At 36.2% G+C, this 19,341-nt stretch overlaps 1 protein-coding gene across 1 annotated transcript; it reads right to left on the bottom strand.

The window, feature by feature from the left end:
• Positions 1-12,139: 12,139 nt before the first annotated feature.
• LOC131612634 (ABC transporter G family member 12-like) lies at positions 12,140-15,788 on the bottom strand. Its single transcript, XM_058884395.1, has 9 exons — positions 15,525-15,788; positions 15,229-15,308; positions 14,579-15,040; positions 14,379-14,492; positions 13,780-13,905; positions 13,397-13,690; positions 13,049-13,321; positions 12,749-12,856; positions 12,140-12,620 (listed from the first exon to the last, which is right to left on the bottom strand). Exons 1-9 carry the CDS (start codon positions 15,679-15,681, stop codon positions 12,261-12,263), a joined length of 1,974 nt encoding a protein of 657 aa, XP_058740378.1. The 5' UTR covers positions 15,682-15,788; the 3' UTR covers positions 12,140-12,260.
• Positions 15,789-19,341: the final 3,553 nt, after the last annotated feature.

Raw genomic sequence — 19,341 nt, 5'->3', positions numbered from 1 at the left:
TCTCTTTCTTGTGCGTAGTCTTCTAAGCAACTGTTGCATTTTCTATAAGTGGATCAACAATATTCTTGGTCACTTAAAAAACATCTTAATAACGAAAGATCACCTTCATCTGTTTGCACTATTTAACATAACTTTTCAAATCAAGATTTATGAGATTTACAAGGATAGGTTCATTGGAGATGGAAATCATTTTAAAACACTAAGTTTTCAATCAAAGAACCAGGCTTTGATACCAAATGTTAGGTAAAAAACGCAATCACAAGAACAATGGTGAATAATGGAGAGAATGAGAGAATTATAGAGAATTAGGTTGGTAATGTTGACTGATAATTTTGAAATGAGTTGGTTCAAAGTAAGCGGTGTGTTTTAGTGCTTTGGGCTTCGACTGAATAATGTTAGAAAAGGCCCATACGTTTTAAAACCAGAAGATTTAAATAGAGCTATATTCATTAACATGTTTAAAATTCGAAGTCGTTTTAATTAAGACACATCGAAGACTTGGCACCTGCGAATAAGGAAGGATTTGAATTCGAAATGAATGGCCTTATCCATAAGAACGCGTGGAAGTCTGATATTCGAAGGAGTCATGCAAATGTCGAACGTGGCATGTTCCTGAAGAAAGACTGTTAGGGCCGGATTAGTATAAATTAGAGTCTTAGCATTAGGATTCGGGGTGTTCATTTTGTAAAAATTACTCAAAATAGTCAAAGTAACAGTGTTAGAGAAAGGAGTTGCATAAAATGTATGCATAGAAACACCAAGTCTTTTATTTCAAAGTCATTTATTTTAGTAATACAAAATCCTTTACATATCCCTTATATTTCTTGTACATCCCAGTCGAAGTCTTTGATATTCCAATCATTTACTTTCTTTAGTCGAATTACTCTACCTTTTCATTTTTGTTATTTATTGTCTTCAAGTTATTGTCTTCAAGAAGAGCTTTAATATCTTCATTAAAGAAGTATTTTTTCGAAACATGATTTTCATTGTAAGCGTAATTATAAAAACTTAGACACATGCCCTAGGTTCAATCTAGTCGATCCTGTAAGTTATCAAATTATTTAATTTGGAAGACTAGCGGTTGTTTACCAGATTTTAGGGTAAACAGGTTTATTGATGGATTCAAATTTTACAAACATGTGTTACATCCTTTATATAGGATCATACTTTTATCTAACTAACTTCTAGTTAGTAACCACATACATAGTTAGCATTAACCACATGTTGAACTATCACTAACCATATGCTAAACCAATAACCACTTATTGAACTATTAGTAACCACATGATGAACTATCAATAACCACTTATTGAACTATCAGTAACCACATGTTGAACTATCAACAACCACTTACTGAACTATCAGTAACCACATGTTGAATTATCAATAACCACATGACCACTTGAAATACTATTTTCTCAATGTCTTTTTCTTTATTTGTTTTGTTTCACTGTTGTGTTATCTGGTGTATGACTTTTGTATTTGGGATGAGAATCCCTTGTGTTCTTGATTAGTACATTTGATTTTCTTATAAAAAACAAGGCCTAAAACATTGGAGAAGAAACAAGGTTTCAGAGAACAATTTGTTATTGTAAAATGACTGCAAAAAATGGTATTGGAAAGTGTTGTTATTGATATACTGTTATTCACTATTTTTTATGATACAGAACAAATGAAAATTAATTTACAGTGTGACAACCGCAATCACTGTATTGATCGAGATCGTGAAAACCTTTACACAACTGAGCCCGATATTTAAAATTGATATTTAAAACCTTAAGAAAGACCCTGAAAAAGGATATAGGGCCATGGGTTGGTGTCTCATGGAAAAAGATTGCAATAATGTTAACGTATGATTTTCGTTCTCTATGTTACACTGATTTTTATGTGTGAATTGTGATATGAATTTTGAAGCTTTGGTGCTACCATTTGGTGAGTTTTTGGAGTTTTGAAACAAAACCTTAAACCCATGAAAAGTAATGATTTTGATTTCTAATTGATGCATACATGTTGTGATAATTGATGTATAACATGTATCTATGTGTTTCTAATCCATTTGGGGTGTTGGGAGCCGAAATTAGAGCTCCGAATGGGATCGGATGCGCAAAATGCATATTCTGTGACAACATGACGGTCATCACGGGTGTGACAAGTTGGTCGTCACACATTATAATGAGCTTACGCTTTTCAGTGTGTCAACGAGGAGACCGTCACGGTCTCTAAATGGTGATGGATTACGTGACGGGCTAGGTGATGGTGGGCACCTAGTTCGAATGCAGAACCATAATTGAATGGGAAATATCAGTAACAAACCTCTGATGTCTAGTTGTTACCACATGCATATAGTCGAGTTGTGACTCACATTACATACATAAAGGCTATGTGAAATTGATCATACTTGAGTGTGGTTTATGTAAATGAATGTATGTTGTTGATTGTGTGATTCTTTACACCATTATATTAAAGTGTATTCTCACCCTTTTCTTGTTGTCTTTGTGTTGTTTGTACTTTATTTTATTGATATTCAAGAGGAGTGATTTGCTGGTGTGAGTTAGAAGAGGACTTTTGAAGCTCTCTTCATTTATATTTTTGCTTTTCGTACTTTAATTGGTTTAAATGCTCCGATCTCTAACATTGGAAACATGACGTTATTTGTTTGAGATATATTTTGAATTATGTTGTTAATTATGTACTTCTTTTGATGAGATTATTGAGGATAATTGTTTATTTGATTTTTCTATTGCAAGTTATTGATTTAATTGATGAAAAGTATGCATGTTTGTTGAATAGCATCCTAAATGATTAATTATTCTTTTAAATTAAGAGTCGAGGTTTAGGGTGTTACACCCCCCCCGACAACAACATTTGTCTCCCCTTACCCAAAAAGGCTAGGTTAACCAACCTTAGCTCACAGACACCTAGACCGTCCAACTTCTTAGGCTTACACACAACACCAAATTTTACCCAGGCGGTCTTAGAGCCCTTCTTGACCCCACTCCAAAGGAAACTCACTATGCCAAATTTGTCTTTTAGCAGCACCCCTACTAAAGCGCTTTTAGGAAAAAGCGCTGGTATAGGTTTCGCTAAAAAAACACGCAAAAAAAGCGCTCTGGAAGAGGGGGGTTACGAAAGCGCTTTCATTAAAGCGCTCTTATAAGGGGGGTACGAAAGCGCTCTTATATGGGGGAGTACGAAAGCGCTTCTCAAAAGCGCTCTTATAGGTGTCTTTATGAAAGCGCTTTCAAAAGCGCTGCTATAGGGGGTAGGGTACAAGAGCGCTTTTCCTGCAAAAAGCGCTGATATAGCTATGTCTACCAAGGCGCTTATCAAAAGCGCTGTCATAGCCTTTTTAAATTAAAAGTTTTAAAAACAAAATTTTATATTACGCATTTCAGAATCCCTAATTCATCTCTTTTCTCCCATTGACGCGCGCGATTTGCCCAGAAAACCCAGAAAAGCCATTCTTCCACAAATTCAACCCACCAGCAACAACAACCAAAGGAATAATCTTTTTTGCATTTTCTGAAAACCCAGATTTGCCCAGAAAATCTGCAAAAGCCATTCACCCAGAAACAAAAGCCATTCGCCCCCAACTTCGAATCTGCTTACAAAAGCCATTCGCCCCCACTTCGTCTCTTCACCGCCGCCGCCGCCGCGTACCATCTCGCCGCCGCCGTCATCTTCATGTATGTCAGCTTGTTTTCTTTTGCTTTATTTGTAATTGTTTTTGTTCGACTGGCTATGTTATGATATGAACTACTTACTGCATAATTTCTAAGCTTTTTTCACTTAGCATTGAAGCAGAACGTTTCACAGTTGGGTGAACATAAACTTTGTTGTTACCATTTTCAGTTTTAGTGAGATTCTGTTGTACAACTCCAGCTTGAGTTTGTGTCATTTTTGTCACATTCATTGTTGTTGATGATAGGTTTCTCTTGTTGTAAATCCAATTGAAGAGAAATATAAGGAAATACTAAAAGTAAGGATTCCATTTAGAGAACTTACATTTGCACTGTTTTTTTTTAAATTATCTTTATCCTAAGATTAAGTTTGTTAGGTGAGAGAGAAAAAGAAGAGGTTAGAGAAAAGAGGAATGGAGATGAATGAGGAGTGAAATGGGTGGGTCTAATATATAGTTGGAGAAATGGTGTGAAGCTACTAACCTTTGTAACTTTATTGTCTAGTGGGGAGATGGTCCCTATTCCCTAACAATAGGAGGAAAGTGGTGGTAAAAAATAGCATAAACTTTTTCTTATTTTCTCTATAGATATATCATTGAGTTATTTGAATTGTAATGGGTAGTTCAATTGAGGGTTAACTTGTCTACACCAAATGATTATTAAGAGAAACTGTGTTCACTTTAATAGAGTTACCTTACAATAGAATCCACCTGTCTATTCTTTTTATAATACAATTTTCATGTTTTACTTTTAAAAGTCTAAGTCACTTAATCCTACTAGTGGTTATGTTGTAAGTTAGTTATAAAGTTAGACTGTTAGTTGAGGTTAATTGTTAGGACTAATGAACTAGCCTCTCATTTACGAACCAATGTATGTTCAACAAGCCGTGGTACACATGTATGCATCTGTTCTTTCTCTTGTTTGTAGTTACTAGCTAATTGATAATTGATTTCATATCATTTTAAATAATTGAGTTCTAGATTGGGTTTATTTTGATATTTGTTAGTAGTGGTGTATTTAACTGCATCGTGTGTGTGTTTAATTTTACAGTTACTTTGAAGTCTCTAGTTTCTACTTGTACAACGCCGATTCAAACCTACCCATATCCCACATCAAGTCTAACTCAGGTTACTATCCCTTTCTTCTTGCTTATAGTTTGTTGTTTTCTGCTTGTAGTTTATTGTTTATGGTTCTATTTAATTTCAATTTAGTGTCTCTCAATCCATTTTTTGGTTTGTGGACTTATATTACCTTGAAATAAGGTAATGTCTTCTTTAAGAAATCGGGTATTCTGATTAGGTATTCTGATTAGGTATTCTATTATTCACACTTTATAGGATCTCATTAGGTATTCTGATCAAAACATAATGATGATAGCTATTTATTATCTTGACAGAATTCCTTAGTACCTGATAGAGAAACCAAGAAGCATTTGTTTAGCGTAATTAAGACATGGATAAGACATGGATGAAATCAAACCGATTGTCGAAAGAGTACGAGAAAGGGGTATGGGAATTCATTGAGTTTGCGGTTGCGCACTCCGAAGACCCGCTTCGAATGCCGTGTCCTTGCTTGGGTTGCTGTTATGGGGGTAAGGTTGACGGGAAACAGTTGGGATCCCATTTACTACGGTTTGGAATTGATAGAAGTTATACATGTTGGACAATGCATGGTGAGAAAAGTAACGGGAATGCTGAGTCGAGTTGTAATAGGAAGTATGCTTCAAACGACGATTGCACAGACACATACGATTGCGATCGAGTCGAAGAGATTGCAGAAGCGCTTGAAGAAGATCTTGCGGATTGTCCCAAAATGTTTGAGAGGTTGGTAAGCGATGCAGAGAAACCGTTGTATGATGGTTGTTCAAAATTCACAAGATTGTCTGCGGTGTTAAAGTTGTACAACTTAAAGGCGGACAATGGATGGTCGGATAAAAGTTTCACAGAGTTATTAGCCCTTATGAAAGATATGCTACCAGAGGATAATGTTCTTCCCAATCGAACGTATGAAGCCAAAAAGATGTTGTCCTCTATTGGCATGAGCTATGATAAGATACATGCATGTCCAAACGATTGCGTTTTGTTTCGAAACGAGTATGCAGCGTTGAATGAGTGTCCTAAATGTGGTGCCCCTCGATATAAGAAAAAGTTGTCTCCTGCTAAAGTCTTATGGTTTTTTCCTATAATTCCGAGATTTAGACGCATGTATCGTAGTGAGACCGATTCAAGACACTTGACTTGGCATGCAGATGAAAGAATTATTGATGGAAAGTTGCGACATCCGGCAGACTCACCACAATGGATGAAAGTTGATACTGATTATCCTGAATTTGGAAAAGAAGCAAGAAACCTTCGGTTGTCATTGTCTACTGATGGAATGAACCCGCATGGTATTCAAAGTATCTCGCATAGCACATGGCCTGTGATTCTTATGATCTATAACCTACCTCCGTGGCTATGTATGAAGCGTAAGTACATGATGTTATCTATGCTAATTTCTGGGCCTAAACAACCAGGGAATGACATAGACGTATACTTGGCACCGTTAATCGAAGATTTAAAGTTTTTGTGGGACAACGGTGTGGAGGTTTACGATGGGTATAGGAAGGAAAGTTTCAACTTGAGGGCGATGTTGTTTGGAACAATTAATGATTTTCCAGCATACGGAAATCTATCCGGGTACAGCAATAAAGGTCAAAAGGCGTGTCCCGTTTGTGAAGATGAAACCGATACGACACGATTGGAGCTTTGTCAGAAGAATGTCTTTCTCGGCCATCGTAGATTCTTAAATTCTAATCATCACTACCGTGGGTGGAGAAAAGCATTCAACGGAAAGGCCGAACATGGTACAGCCCCGCCTTTTTTGTCAGGTGATCAAATTTTTGAAAAGGTGAAAGATGTGAGCACTCAGTTTGGCAAGCCTTTTGCACATTCACTTGTCAAGGGTGGGTGGAAGAAGAAGTCCATTTTTTTTGAACTTCCATATTGGAAGTCGTTGTACGTAAGACATTTCCTGGATGTTATGCATATTGAAAAAAATGTATTTGACAGCGTCATAGGTACGTTACTCAATATACAAGGAAAGTCTAAGGATGGCCTTAACATAAGGAAGGACATGGTAAACATGGGAATGAGAACTGAATTGGGACCCGTGACGAAAGGAAGACGAACATATCTGCCACCTGCTGTTTACACTCTATCTAGAAAGGAGAAGAAAACATTGTGTAAGTTCCTCAGTGAAGTTAAAGTTCCAGAAGGCTACTCTTCAGATATTAGAAGACTTGTGTCCATGAAAGACCTCAAGTTAAAGAGTTTGAAGACGCATGATTAGGCATGGCAACGGGGCGGGTCGGGGACGGTTTTTACCTCCCCCAAACCCAAACCCGAATTCTCAATCAATCTCCGTTACCCGCCCCAAACCCAAACGGGGATGGGGAATTAAAACCCAAACCCATCCTTAATGGTTTCGGGTTGGATTCGGGTATCCCCGCTCCGCCACCATGTATTTCGTAAAGTCAATTTTTTTAATAAAAATATTTACTTTTTCAAAAATCAAACTACATTATAAATAACAAAATAAAACAATCTAAAAAAATTTCATATATATATTTCAAATATTTAAAATAATAAATACAAATCAAATTATTAAAACATTAGCCACATATTTAATAATATAAATTATGAAATATAAATAATAATGTACATATTAAAATAAACGGGGCGGGTTCGGGGACGGGTTCGGGGTGGGTACTAGTGTCCCCATTACCCGACCCATCCCCATGTTTTCTAATCGGGGAAAACCCAAACCCGAATCCAAACCCAGTCAAAGCGGGTTTTTCCCGTCAACTTCGGGGCGGGTTCGGGTGGGTACCCGTGGGTCTGGGTTTTATTGCCATGTCTACGCATGATTGTCATGTTATAATGGAACATTTTTTACCAATAGGTATACGTTCTATTCTGCCAGAAAAAGTAAGAAGCGCAATAACTAAGCTGTGTTTCTTCTTCGGGTCAATTTGTAGTAAGGTGGTCGATCCCGCGATCTTACCAACATTGCAAAAGTGAGAGGAGACTAAAAGTGAGGAAACCTCACTTCCTGTACATGTGTTGTGGAGGGAAGCTCGTGTGAGCAAGAATCAAGCTGTCGATCCCGAAGTTCAGAGAGTTTTTACTGAATGTGTAAGTATAATACTGTGTCTTTAATTAAATCAAATGTTTTTTAATATATAAATGATTTTTTAATGTAAATGAATTACAGGAGACCTTGTCGCAATCGGCATCCACCGGTGAGGGGAGCGTACTTAGTAGAGCACTAGATGCTCCTGAGTATCCCGGTCGGGTGAGGGGTAAGGGTCATGGTGTGACTCCAACCTCTTTTTACAAGAGTCCTAGGAGAAGAAATCCTATCAATGAAGAAGTGTTGCAAAAGTTGCAGGAATTGCAAGCACAAGTCTCTGAATTGCAAAGAGATAAAGAGATGTATATGAGAGAAAAGTGCAACACTTCATCGGTGAAAGAAACTAGTGATAAGGCTAGTATCAACTATCAAAGGAAATTTCCCGAGGTAATTATAATTTTTTTCCTTTTAAATTGTTCTATTTTATTAATGATAATGACTTTATATTTACTATTGGTTTAGGGCATTTCATCTTGCCAACTATACTTATCGGAACCGAATTATTGACTAGTTGGCAAGGGAAAAGTGCACAACACTTTGGGAGATTTACTTCACCATAGACCGCTCCCGGATGGACACCTGAAAGTATCGGTGGATGTTGTAGTAGATCATGATGCGATGCTACCGGTACCTGACATGGTCTCAGAGACGACATTGCTGCGAGATGCAATAGGATCATTTGTTGCATGGCCCTCGGAGCTCATTACCATTAGTGATGAGGTATATTGAAAACGATTATGAATCATTTAGTTTTCGAATGTCAATTCTAAACCGTTTATTAATTATTTTTTACATTTTAATTTTAGACTGCTCCTATAAAACCCACAATTAAGGGTAAAGGGATTTTACAGGAGGAAGAGTCCGTTGCATCACTAAAAGAGGTACATTTAAAGTGTTAATAATTAATCTGAATCTAAATCTGCATGATTTTATATTTTACCTAACTTATATGATTTTTAGGCATCCGCTCGGGAGTCACAACAAGTGACGCAGCAAGTTCGTACCGTACCACCCACTGGTCCTCCGAAGCCAGCGGGAAAAAAAGGCGGTGCTTTTGTGCCTCGATACCGGTCGACGCTCGCAACAATGGTTGATATGTCCGATATGAAGGATGGTGCTTTACGTGAAATTGATATGGATGAAAGTGTCTTCGGTATTGAATTCAAGTCACTTATTACAATTGATGACTTGGAGGAGATTTTTAGGCATGATCAACTAGGCGTCACTAACATGCACTCATACATCCGGTAATATTCACTCATCCGATATATTATTTAATTAGTCCCACAATATAATTTATTTACACATTTCAATGAAAATAATCTAATGTTTATTATGTTTTTATTTAAGGTTGTTGTATGACAGAGTGTTGCGCGGGAATCCATTGTCTAACAGATTCCGTTTCGTGTCTTCCGCCCATTGCAGCGGAATGGCAATTGCTTCGGAACCGGAATCAGTTAGACATCGCTTAGTCGATAGATTCATGTCCACCGGCAATACAGAAAGTCTGCATCTTTGGGCGTATAATACCCGACCAGTAGGGTTAGTTTCTCATTCTTTGTTCATCTAATCTCTGTTTCTTTTGTGTATAGAAAAATTTTCATATAACCTATTGTTTTAATTTATAGAGCACACTGGTTGGTGCTTGCTATCAACCCTATAAGGGAAGTCGTGTATTATCTGAATTCGGTAAATGGTGAATGGACCAATTATCCGGCTATGAAGGACATCGTTGATTTGTAAGTGGGATCGTTCTAAATATATATTCGTGTATATTTATATATTTACTTATTTGTGGGATTGATCTAAACATATGCTTTTATATATTTGTTAATTAGATCAATACAAGTGTTCCGAAGTCAACGGGACGCACAGGTATCCCGAACTAAATCTAACAACATTACTTGGATCCAAGTGCAGGTACATTATTTTTCACAATTTTGCTTATAATATATTTATGCTACTTGATAAAACAAGACAACTATAGAATCTTATTTGTTTTTCTATGTAGTGTCCGCAACAGCGAAACAGTTACGATTGCGGATACTTTGTATTGAGGTTTATGAAAGAAATCCTTCAGGCAAATCAATTAGAGATTCCGCTCACGGTATGAATTTATAACTTAAGATAATTTCATATAATTTATTACATTTAACTAAATGTATCATTCATATTATGTTTTTGTTTTGTAGTACCTTGACGAATTCCGTGCTGCTGGGTACCCGAGACTTAAGTTGGAAGAAATAAAAGAGGATTTGTGTCAATTTTATATTAAGCGCTTTTTCATGTAGGATTTGTGTCGATTTGAACTATAATATTATTGATGTTGTAATGATGTATATATATAATTTTGGATATTATAATGGTATTATATTAGTATATATATTGTCTTACTGATGGCTGAAATAATATCGTCGAAAATAAATTACAGGTCGAAAATATTACAGGTTGAAAACATATTACAGGTCAAAAATATTACAGGTCGACTGGGAGGATTAAATTACAGGCTGCACATTAAAATACCTCATTTAGCAACGACAGCGCTTTTAAAAAGCGCTCTTAAAGGTCCACCTACTAAAGCGCTTCTTAGTAAAAGCGCTGCCAAAGATTAATAAAAAAGCGTAAAAAATAAAAAAAAACGCAACATACGAAAGCGCTTTTGGAAAAGCGCTCTTATAGGGGGGGCTATCAGAGCGCTTTTTCCAGAAAAAGCGCTCTTAAAGCCCACCCTATAAGAGCGCTTTTCCAAAAGCGCTTTCGTATGTTGCGTTTTTTTTTTTTACTCTCAAGGGGGGGCTATCAGAGCGCTTTTCTGGAAAAAGCGCTCTTAAAGGGTGGCCTACCAGAGCGCTTTTTCCAGGAAAGCGCTCTTATAGGGGGGCCTACCAGAGCCCTTTTTCCAGAAAAGCGCTCTTATAGGGGGGGCCTACCAGAGCGCTTTTTGAAGCGCTTTTGTTACCTTTGCCAGCGCTGCCTTTCACAGCGCTTTTAAGCGCTTTTAAAGCCCATAAAAAGCGCTTTTAAAGCCCTTCCGTGTTGTAGTGACTCCTCTAAATTTTCATAATATTCTTCCACACATTGATAGGCATCTTCAAGAAATACAAAAAGAAGATAGGAATGGATGTTGAGAACCGAGTTAAGGAGGATCATTCTCCCCCTTAAGGATACATACATATGCCTCCAAGATAGGAGCCGCCTAGTAATGAGATTTACAAAGGGTTACCAAGTAGAGGACAATCGAGGATTAGCTCCAACTGGTAGGAAAAGGTACTTGAAGGGATCTAAGAAGGTCAGAACACAATTTAGTCCAATGAGAGTAATCTTAGCAAAATCCACTCGAAGGCCTAAGGCAAGCTCAAAACCTCGGAGAAACTCTTTGATTGCCCAAAGGTTATCAATAGATGCCTCAGTAATAATGATCATATCATCGCATACTGCATATAGGAGACCACCAAATCAGATGGTCCCACTCTAAGCCCTGAGAACACCTGCAGCTCCACCGCTCTAGCAAAAAGTCCGCTAAAGCCTTTAGTTACACCAAGAGTAAAAAAGAAGGGGGTCATGTGATCACTTTGCTTCAGCCCGTTTCTTCAGATACTAATTTTTTGAGTCGGGCTACTGTTTACAAAGACCACGAGATTACTAGAAAAAACACACGAATGAATCCAACCTCTCCACTTGTCATTTAAACCAAAGCTTTCTCGCATATACTCCAAGAAAGACCAACCCACTAAATCATAGGCTTTTTCAAAATTCAATTTAAAGATGAGACAATTTTTTTTACTATTCTTAGCCATATCCGTGAACTAATTGCTAGCTACCACCCTATCGACTAAAAATCTTCTTTTAAGAAAAGTTGACTGATTAGGAGAGATAGCTTATCTATAATACCATAAAGTCTTCCCACCGAAACTTTAATTAACTAGGAGCTTATAAAGAGGCCCCACAAGAGAGATTGATCTAAAATCCTCCATTTGAAAGGGAGAATCGATCTTAGGAAACAATTTGATTTTAATATGCATTGCAGCATATGAGACTATATCTAGTTTTGATCATATGCAATCTGGAAACAAATGCATTGAACTAACATATTCAGGTTTAATCCCATGATACATACATTTAATAAAGAAATTGAAAATTGTCAGTTTTATGTTCCAACATGTCAAATATCTCTATATAATCTTTTATCATATATGAGTTGTATATTCATAACTCTTTTTTATAACTTTAGATTTTGAATGTGTAATTTGATTAGGAAGAACAAACCAATGCCTTTTTGTACCAGCAAAAAAATAATTTTATCCTTATTCTGATAGATTGATCCATCCATATATCAAATAATCAAGAATACAAAAATATAAGTATGCATAAAAATTACAACAATGACACATAGTTTACAAAAATATATCAAAGTCTTACTATAGCATATTCTGGTGACATAGCATTCTCTAGAGATGATAATGGACGTGGCAGTTCTTGTTTCTTAGGTGCCTTATTCTTCAATAAACCTTGTTTTGCAAGTAGTAGATTTTCCATCACATAAAACCATAGCACATGTGATACACCTCTTTTGTTAAACCGAATCACCAAGAAAAGAAGAAATCTATGTACAAATAATAAGATAATCAACATTGCTAGGTCCAACCATTTTCCATGGTTTAGTGGAACCCCAAATAGTATTGGCAATACTTGTTCTCCAGTAACTTTTGGGTCTCCAGGTAGTAGAGGATCAAACTCAACCCCTAACATGTCATTCTTGTACTGTCCCTATAGTTGAAAAATAAATGGAGATGAATTAGTTATTATATCATATCATACAAAAATTTAGATGGTCCATATTTACTAGGGTTGATTGCAATAACTGTTTCCCAAAATAATGCAAATTTCTAATGTACCTGAACTGCCCAAGCAGCGAAACTCAGGTAGGACATAGGATAGCGCCAAAAGAACTTTGGTAGGTCATTTAGTGGTCTAAATATTTCAGAGGGCATCATCATGAAAATCTACACAAACCATCAAATAAGTTAACCATCTACCGTCCTTACTCTAACGCAAGGCGCTATAACATGTCGATCGTAATAATAATTTTAAAAATAAATGATTAAATAGTTAACGTCGTGCCAATGTCAGAGACCAACGAATATGTTTATGTCTGTCACGTGTCAATGAAAATGAAAAAGGAGTTATTTTCTTACTATAAAACCGGTTCCTGTGGCTAGACCCATCATGACATTAGGGACCACTGCTGCTACAACCATGATGCAGCTCTCAACAACAGATAGGCAGCAGAACAAGTTGATGCAGAAAAATGCACAATTACTTAAACCAGGATGAAATTGCACCATGAAGTATATTATTATTCCAGAAGAGATTGATATTAGAAAGATGAAAGGAAACGATGATATAATATTTGATATCACAAATGCAGCCTCTCCACAATGTCCTTTCGATCTTTCACCATAGAAAACCTGATTATTGCAACAATATTCATTAGCTATAGATACTTTATCATATATATAAAAAAAAAATTAAAAATTAATTACCTTTAATTCTTCAATGAAAAATGGTAATCCTCCACATGACAAACATATCATGAAACCGTAAATGAATGATACACATTTTCCTCTAGCTAAGATGGAGGAATTGCCTGTCCCAATATGAAAAAAGAGGGTGCCAATAGTAATTCCAATAAGTATGTAGAATAATATCCTGAGCCAATAGTAGCCTAAGTCTCTACTCATGTTGAGGAAAGAACGTTTGGTGAGTGTGGAGAGTTGCTTCATCCAGTTGGCACTGCTTGTTACATTATTGGAATTTATTGCTTCCTCTTTCTTCACCTTAATTTGCATTTGAAATTAATGAGTGGAATTTTCATGCTTAAAATAATTAATGAAAGATAAATATTGATTAGGAACAGTTTGGTTACATTGGCTTTTAGTTGTTGAATGGTTGTTCTTGTATTGATGGTTAGCTCTGAACTTTTGTAACTCTCTATGAGTTTTCTTCTAATGTCTGCGGTTCTTATAATTCCCACTTTGGAATTTGATGCTGTCTGTCAAGGAGAAAATATCATATTAAAAATATTTACATATGTTTTTCTCCTTATAAACATAATTTTTTTAGGGATAAATAACTGTTTCCCCCTGCCATTAGGGCGAATTTTGGTTTTTCTCGCTATTAATTATTTTTTTTGAATTACCCCCTTGAAATATGAAAAGTTCTATGATTTACCCCCCTAGGATCCCATGTAAACTTGTTTTTTTGATTTACCCCCTGGATTTTCACTGTTTTTTACACGCTTAGGGGTACCCTAAAAATACAGGGGATAATCCAAAAAAAAAATTAATAGGGGGAAAAACCAAAATTCGTCCTAATAACGGGGGTAAATGTCAATTATCCCTTTTTTTTATTGGTTTCTTACATATTTTGAATGATTCTTTTTAATTTGTGAATTTGTATGATATAATGTCAATTATTTACTGTGTAGTAAGTTATGATAAGTTTTAAATTAATGTCTAAACTTACATGGCATCTTGCAAGAGCTTCATTAATCAAGTCAAAATCCAAATTAATGCTCATAATGAAATGATCAGAAGGATTTCTTTTGGTGGGACAAGGAAAACCTGCATCACCAAAAAACTAATCCCAAAACATACTTTATTTAGAGACACAATTTTCAAGTACTAATTAACATTAATGAATTGTAAAACTAAAATGCTTAATACCTTTAGAGCCATGTTTGCTTCTCCAAAATAAACAGTTTCTCCATTTGATAGCAAAAGCAAATCATCAAAAATATTAAAAATTTCACACCCTGGTTGATGAATGGAACAAATAACTATCTTTCCTTTAAAAGCTATGTTGCTTAGTGCTTGAATGACATAGAAAGCTGAGGCACTATCAAGTCCACTAGTTGGTTCATCAAGAAGTAACACATAAGGTTGTGTCAAAATCTCAAGACCAATGCTAAGTCTTTTCTTTTCACCATTACTTATTCCTCTTAGATGCCAATTTCCAATCTTAGTATTAGCACAGTCTTCAAGTCCCATTTCTATTATTGTTTCTTCCACCAATTTGTTTATCTCTTGTTTGGTCATTATAGAAGGAAGTCTCATGTTTGCTGAGTATGTGAGGGTTTCTCTCACACTCAATGTTCCCAAAAGAAGTTCCTCTTGACCAACATAAGACTGAAAATTGAAGAGATCACATTATTTTTATCAAGGTGACATAAATAATTATTTTTAAAAAATATATATATCATTTGAAGTTAAAGTCAAAATCTTAGTACTGAAATAACAAATCATGAACAAAAATATATATATGACATCATATATAAATGATAAAATTATTACTATATATATGATTGCATTCTTACCACTTCTTTGGAGTACAAACTTCTTTTCATCCCATTGATTTCAATCTTCCCAGACATTGCAACATTAGCGGCAAGTGTTCCTGAAAAAAGAGAGAACATTTATTAGATGCCCTAGTAACCATGGTTTTAAACGGTTGCAGTTGTGATTGTGGTTGCTTCAATACGCATTGTGATTGTTGCAGCGTGAATTTTGATCGAGAAACACCATAAAAAATAAACATAAATCTTAAATATATTTTTCATAAATTAATTTTATTAAATATATTTTAAGTGAAATTATTTGATGAGAGAGAGACCTGCCAAAGAAGTGAGTAAGGTGGTTTTGCCACTGCCAGAAGGACCCATAACAGCCATGATCCTACCAGGTTGAGCAAAAGCAGTGACACCATCAAGCAACTTCTTTTTCTTGCCTACACCAATCGTTACTGTTAGATCTTCCCATATCATCACCATGATCTTGGTTTGTATATATGGACTAAAAAATATCAATATTGTTGTTGCTTTCTCCTTTATCAGTGGTCACATAAAACTCTGATACAATTAGCTGTGCTCTGCTCTCTCATGATGTATATATTTATCATTATGTCGGACTCTCACAAGCAGCAGCATTTTATAGTATCATGCATGTAACAACTAACATGTAATTAATATTCCACGTGAGTTTTGTATTCTTCTTACCAATTTTTTTATGTTCACATTTACAGTGGTACCTCTCTTTAATTCTTTGATCGCGAAAGAAAATCATACATTTGAGTTGGAGTTGGACCATGCTGTGTAATTAATTTTCCTTCTTTCTTTATCAAATGACTTGTCACAACTTCACATCGACCCCCTTATCCATCTGCATGGGTAACACTTATTTTTCATTAATTGAATAATAAAAATAATAAATTATATAGTGGCTAATTACTTATCGGGAATGAAGAGGGATGATCATGTGCGGTTTTGCATCCAACTGCTTGACTCCCAAAAAAAAACTTATGTTAAAGTCAGAGCTGATGTGGATATGCTATATAGTAGAGAGAGGTACATGTCTCATATTCTATAATACCATTGTATTGGTTAAATTTAAGTTGGTGGGTTTGGAAAGTAATCTATTGTAGTTGAAAAATTGGTGCAATCATCGCAGTCAAAGGTTCAATCAGTATTAGATTTGTTGGATTTGTTTTCCATCAATTTTTCAGTCTTTGATAATTTCCTGTTTATTAGCCATGAATACTTTACTAGGTATTTGTTGCAAGGGAAATTCCATCTAACACATGAAATAAGTGTGGTTTCTTTGTGTAATATTGTATATTTAATTATATTGTAGAAGATAACACATGTTCCTCATACATCTAGGATTATTTTATGTCCTTTTTACTTGTTCTACATTGAGTCGTTTTCTATCTCTTTGTGATCGGTGAGATTCCTCTGTTTAATATAAAAAATTTAGATGGTTGGGGTGGTGTATTGTTGTGCCTAGTGATATCTTGATCCTTTTTCAAATATTTATCTTTTTGTTGGAAAGATTTTTCCTTCCTCACATTTAAGGTTTCAGTTTAAATCTTCTCAAATTTTGCCTAGCGGAATCGTGGCTTCTTCTCATCTTCTTCTCCAAGTACATATCATCTCTTCTTCTCTAGTCTCTCATCTCTTAAGTTCTTTCTTTTTTCATCTTATTTTTATTTTACTGTTTTTCTTCAAATTATGTTTTTAATGCTCTCTTATTCTTTAATCTCTCCTCTTTTTTACTCTTTCTTTTTCATCTTCTCTAATCTGTCACTCCTATTTTTTTCTATTTCATTATAATACTTTTTATATTGTTTTATATTACAGTTTTATATTTTTTATTGAGAATATCTCAATCCACACCTCGATACTCTTAGGCACCTGCCGAAATTCCATTTATGTCCTCCGATTCTAGAGATATGGATCAGGAAGCACCCTTTTTATGCCAAAATTTGTTTTTTTAGCTTTATCTACGCATAAACTAGTGAACGTTGGGAAATTTCAAATTAAATCGGTTAAGGGAATCTTCTGTAGATATATCTACGGAACGTCTTAAATAAAAGAATGTTCCATAGATGTGCTTACGAAACATTCTGTTATATTTTAAATCAACTACATTTCACTCCAAAACTCCAATTTTTTTCGGGCAACAACAGAATGATACATCAAAATATAGTACATCAAAGTAGTATAATGTAAACTCAATGGTATATAGTACACCAAAATAATATATCATATAAATCATCCAAATAATGTCATATACATAATCAAAATAAAGTACATCAACGTAATAAAAAGACACATCAAAATAATCAGCACGATCACTATTGTATGTGCCGGATAACATCCTCATCCTCTCTTCTACCTCGAACTACGTGTCAGCCATCCATAATATAGTGCAACGTCATTCCACCCGCGCGTCTTATAGTATACTGCATGTCAGCCATGGGATCCAGATAATATCTGTAAGGATCCGACACCTGGCTCCCTCTAAGAGGGATGAAGGCACGAGCACGTGGCATGGCCTCAGTGTATACTATCCACCTTTCCCCAACCAATGATCATCGGGAAGTGTTGTAATATTCAACCCTAAAATGAAAATAAAAAACACGGGGATCAAACATTATCACGAATATAGAATGAACAACTTTGAGAAAAAGTAAAAGGATATAAGATTGTTACCACTAAGAGTGAACAACTTCCTGCCATAGTCCTTGCCTCCCACATGCATCCCTCTCCGAGTCTCGAGTAGCTGTATGCTAGTATTGTCGCTCCCCAATTTTACTCATGGATCCGTGCGGGATCCAAAAAGTACCTCAGATAAGCGACATCTGTATACGTGAAGCTCGTGCCCACAAACAAGTGAGTGCCAACCAAAAATAAGAAGTAACACCTAAGCACACGCTGTCTGTGTATCTCCACCTCAACTAGGTCACCAACAACCTGTTGTGTCGCAAGGAGCTCGGCATCATATCTCCGCGTCAAGAAGGAAAACCTCACATGCGCGTCACGGGTCTTCTCTACCTCCTCAAGCGCATCCTTTGGATCAGCCCCGAGCTCCTCAATTAGAAACCTCTTTCGCTTCCTCCTTCGTCATTCTACCGTGACAAAGGAGTGTACCCAAGATAGGTATATGCAGGAGGCAAGAGATATCGTCCAAAGTAATAGTAACCTCACCATGAGGATGATGGAATGAGGACGTCTCTGGGTGACATCTCTCCGCAAATGCCATCAGCGTCCCGTTGTGTATAGTGGAGTACCCGATCTCACATAGGTCCTTCAGTCCAGAAATTGTGAGGACATCCTGAAACCACAGCTCTCCAGGCTGCTACAGAGATAAAATCTTCCCCCAGGATTATAGAACTTCTATAAAGCCCTATCCTGAAAATTTCCAAAGAAAACACTATCAATAACAAGAAAAGTTAGAAATAATAAATTTCCACTGAGGAGAAAAAAGTAATAAGTCTAAGCAATGTTACCTCTCTATTCCATACATGTCTAGCTGTATGATCAGCGTACCCTATCAACAGGAATAAATTTGAAGGACCCCATGGGTAACCCTCAGGCGCCTCAGGCGCACCAGCCTCCACGTGCAATGGGTCAACACCATCATGAGGTGACATAGGAGAACCTGCACCATCAGGAGGTGGACTAAGAGATCCAGCATCGGCTGGAGGTGGTACATGAGGAGCAAAAATATCCCGACGACGTCTGCGGGTTGAGGGAATCTGTGAAGTACCCTCACCATCATCCCGATGCCTCCGGAACAAAGAAGTAGAAGTGGAAGGCACGTGTCCACTATGTTGAGGAGTATTTTGTGCCATGGGCTTAACCAGAACCTCTACTGGAACATAAGTGTCAGCTGTGGATGAGACAATCTAGCTTCGTAAACGTCGCACGGAGGCATGTTGTGCAACCCTCTCAACTATAAGTCGGTTTGGCTCATCAGCCATAATGTCTGCAAGGTATTACAAATAAAGTTGAATCGGATACAAATAACTTATAACAACAAAAGGAAAAACAAAAAAAAAACAATTATAACTCCGTAGATGCAAATATGGAAAGCATTCGCAGATACAGCAATAGAATCACCCAAGAATTTAAAAAATTGGGTTTGTTCCG

This window comes from Vicia villosa, linkage group LG6 (genome assembly GCF_029867415.1).
Source record: "Vicia villosa cultivar HV-30 ecotype Madison, WI linkage group LG6, Vvil1.0, whole genome shotgun sequence".
NCBI classification, from domain to species: domain Eukaryota; kingdom Viridiplantae; phylum Streptophyta; class Magnoliopsida; order Fabales; family Fabaceae; genus Vicia; species Vicia villosa.
This window is presented reverse-complemented; position numbering and strand designations above follow the sequence as displayed.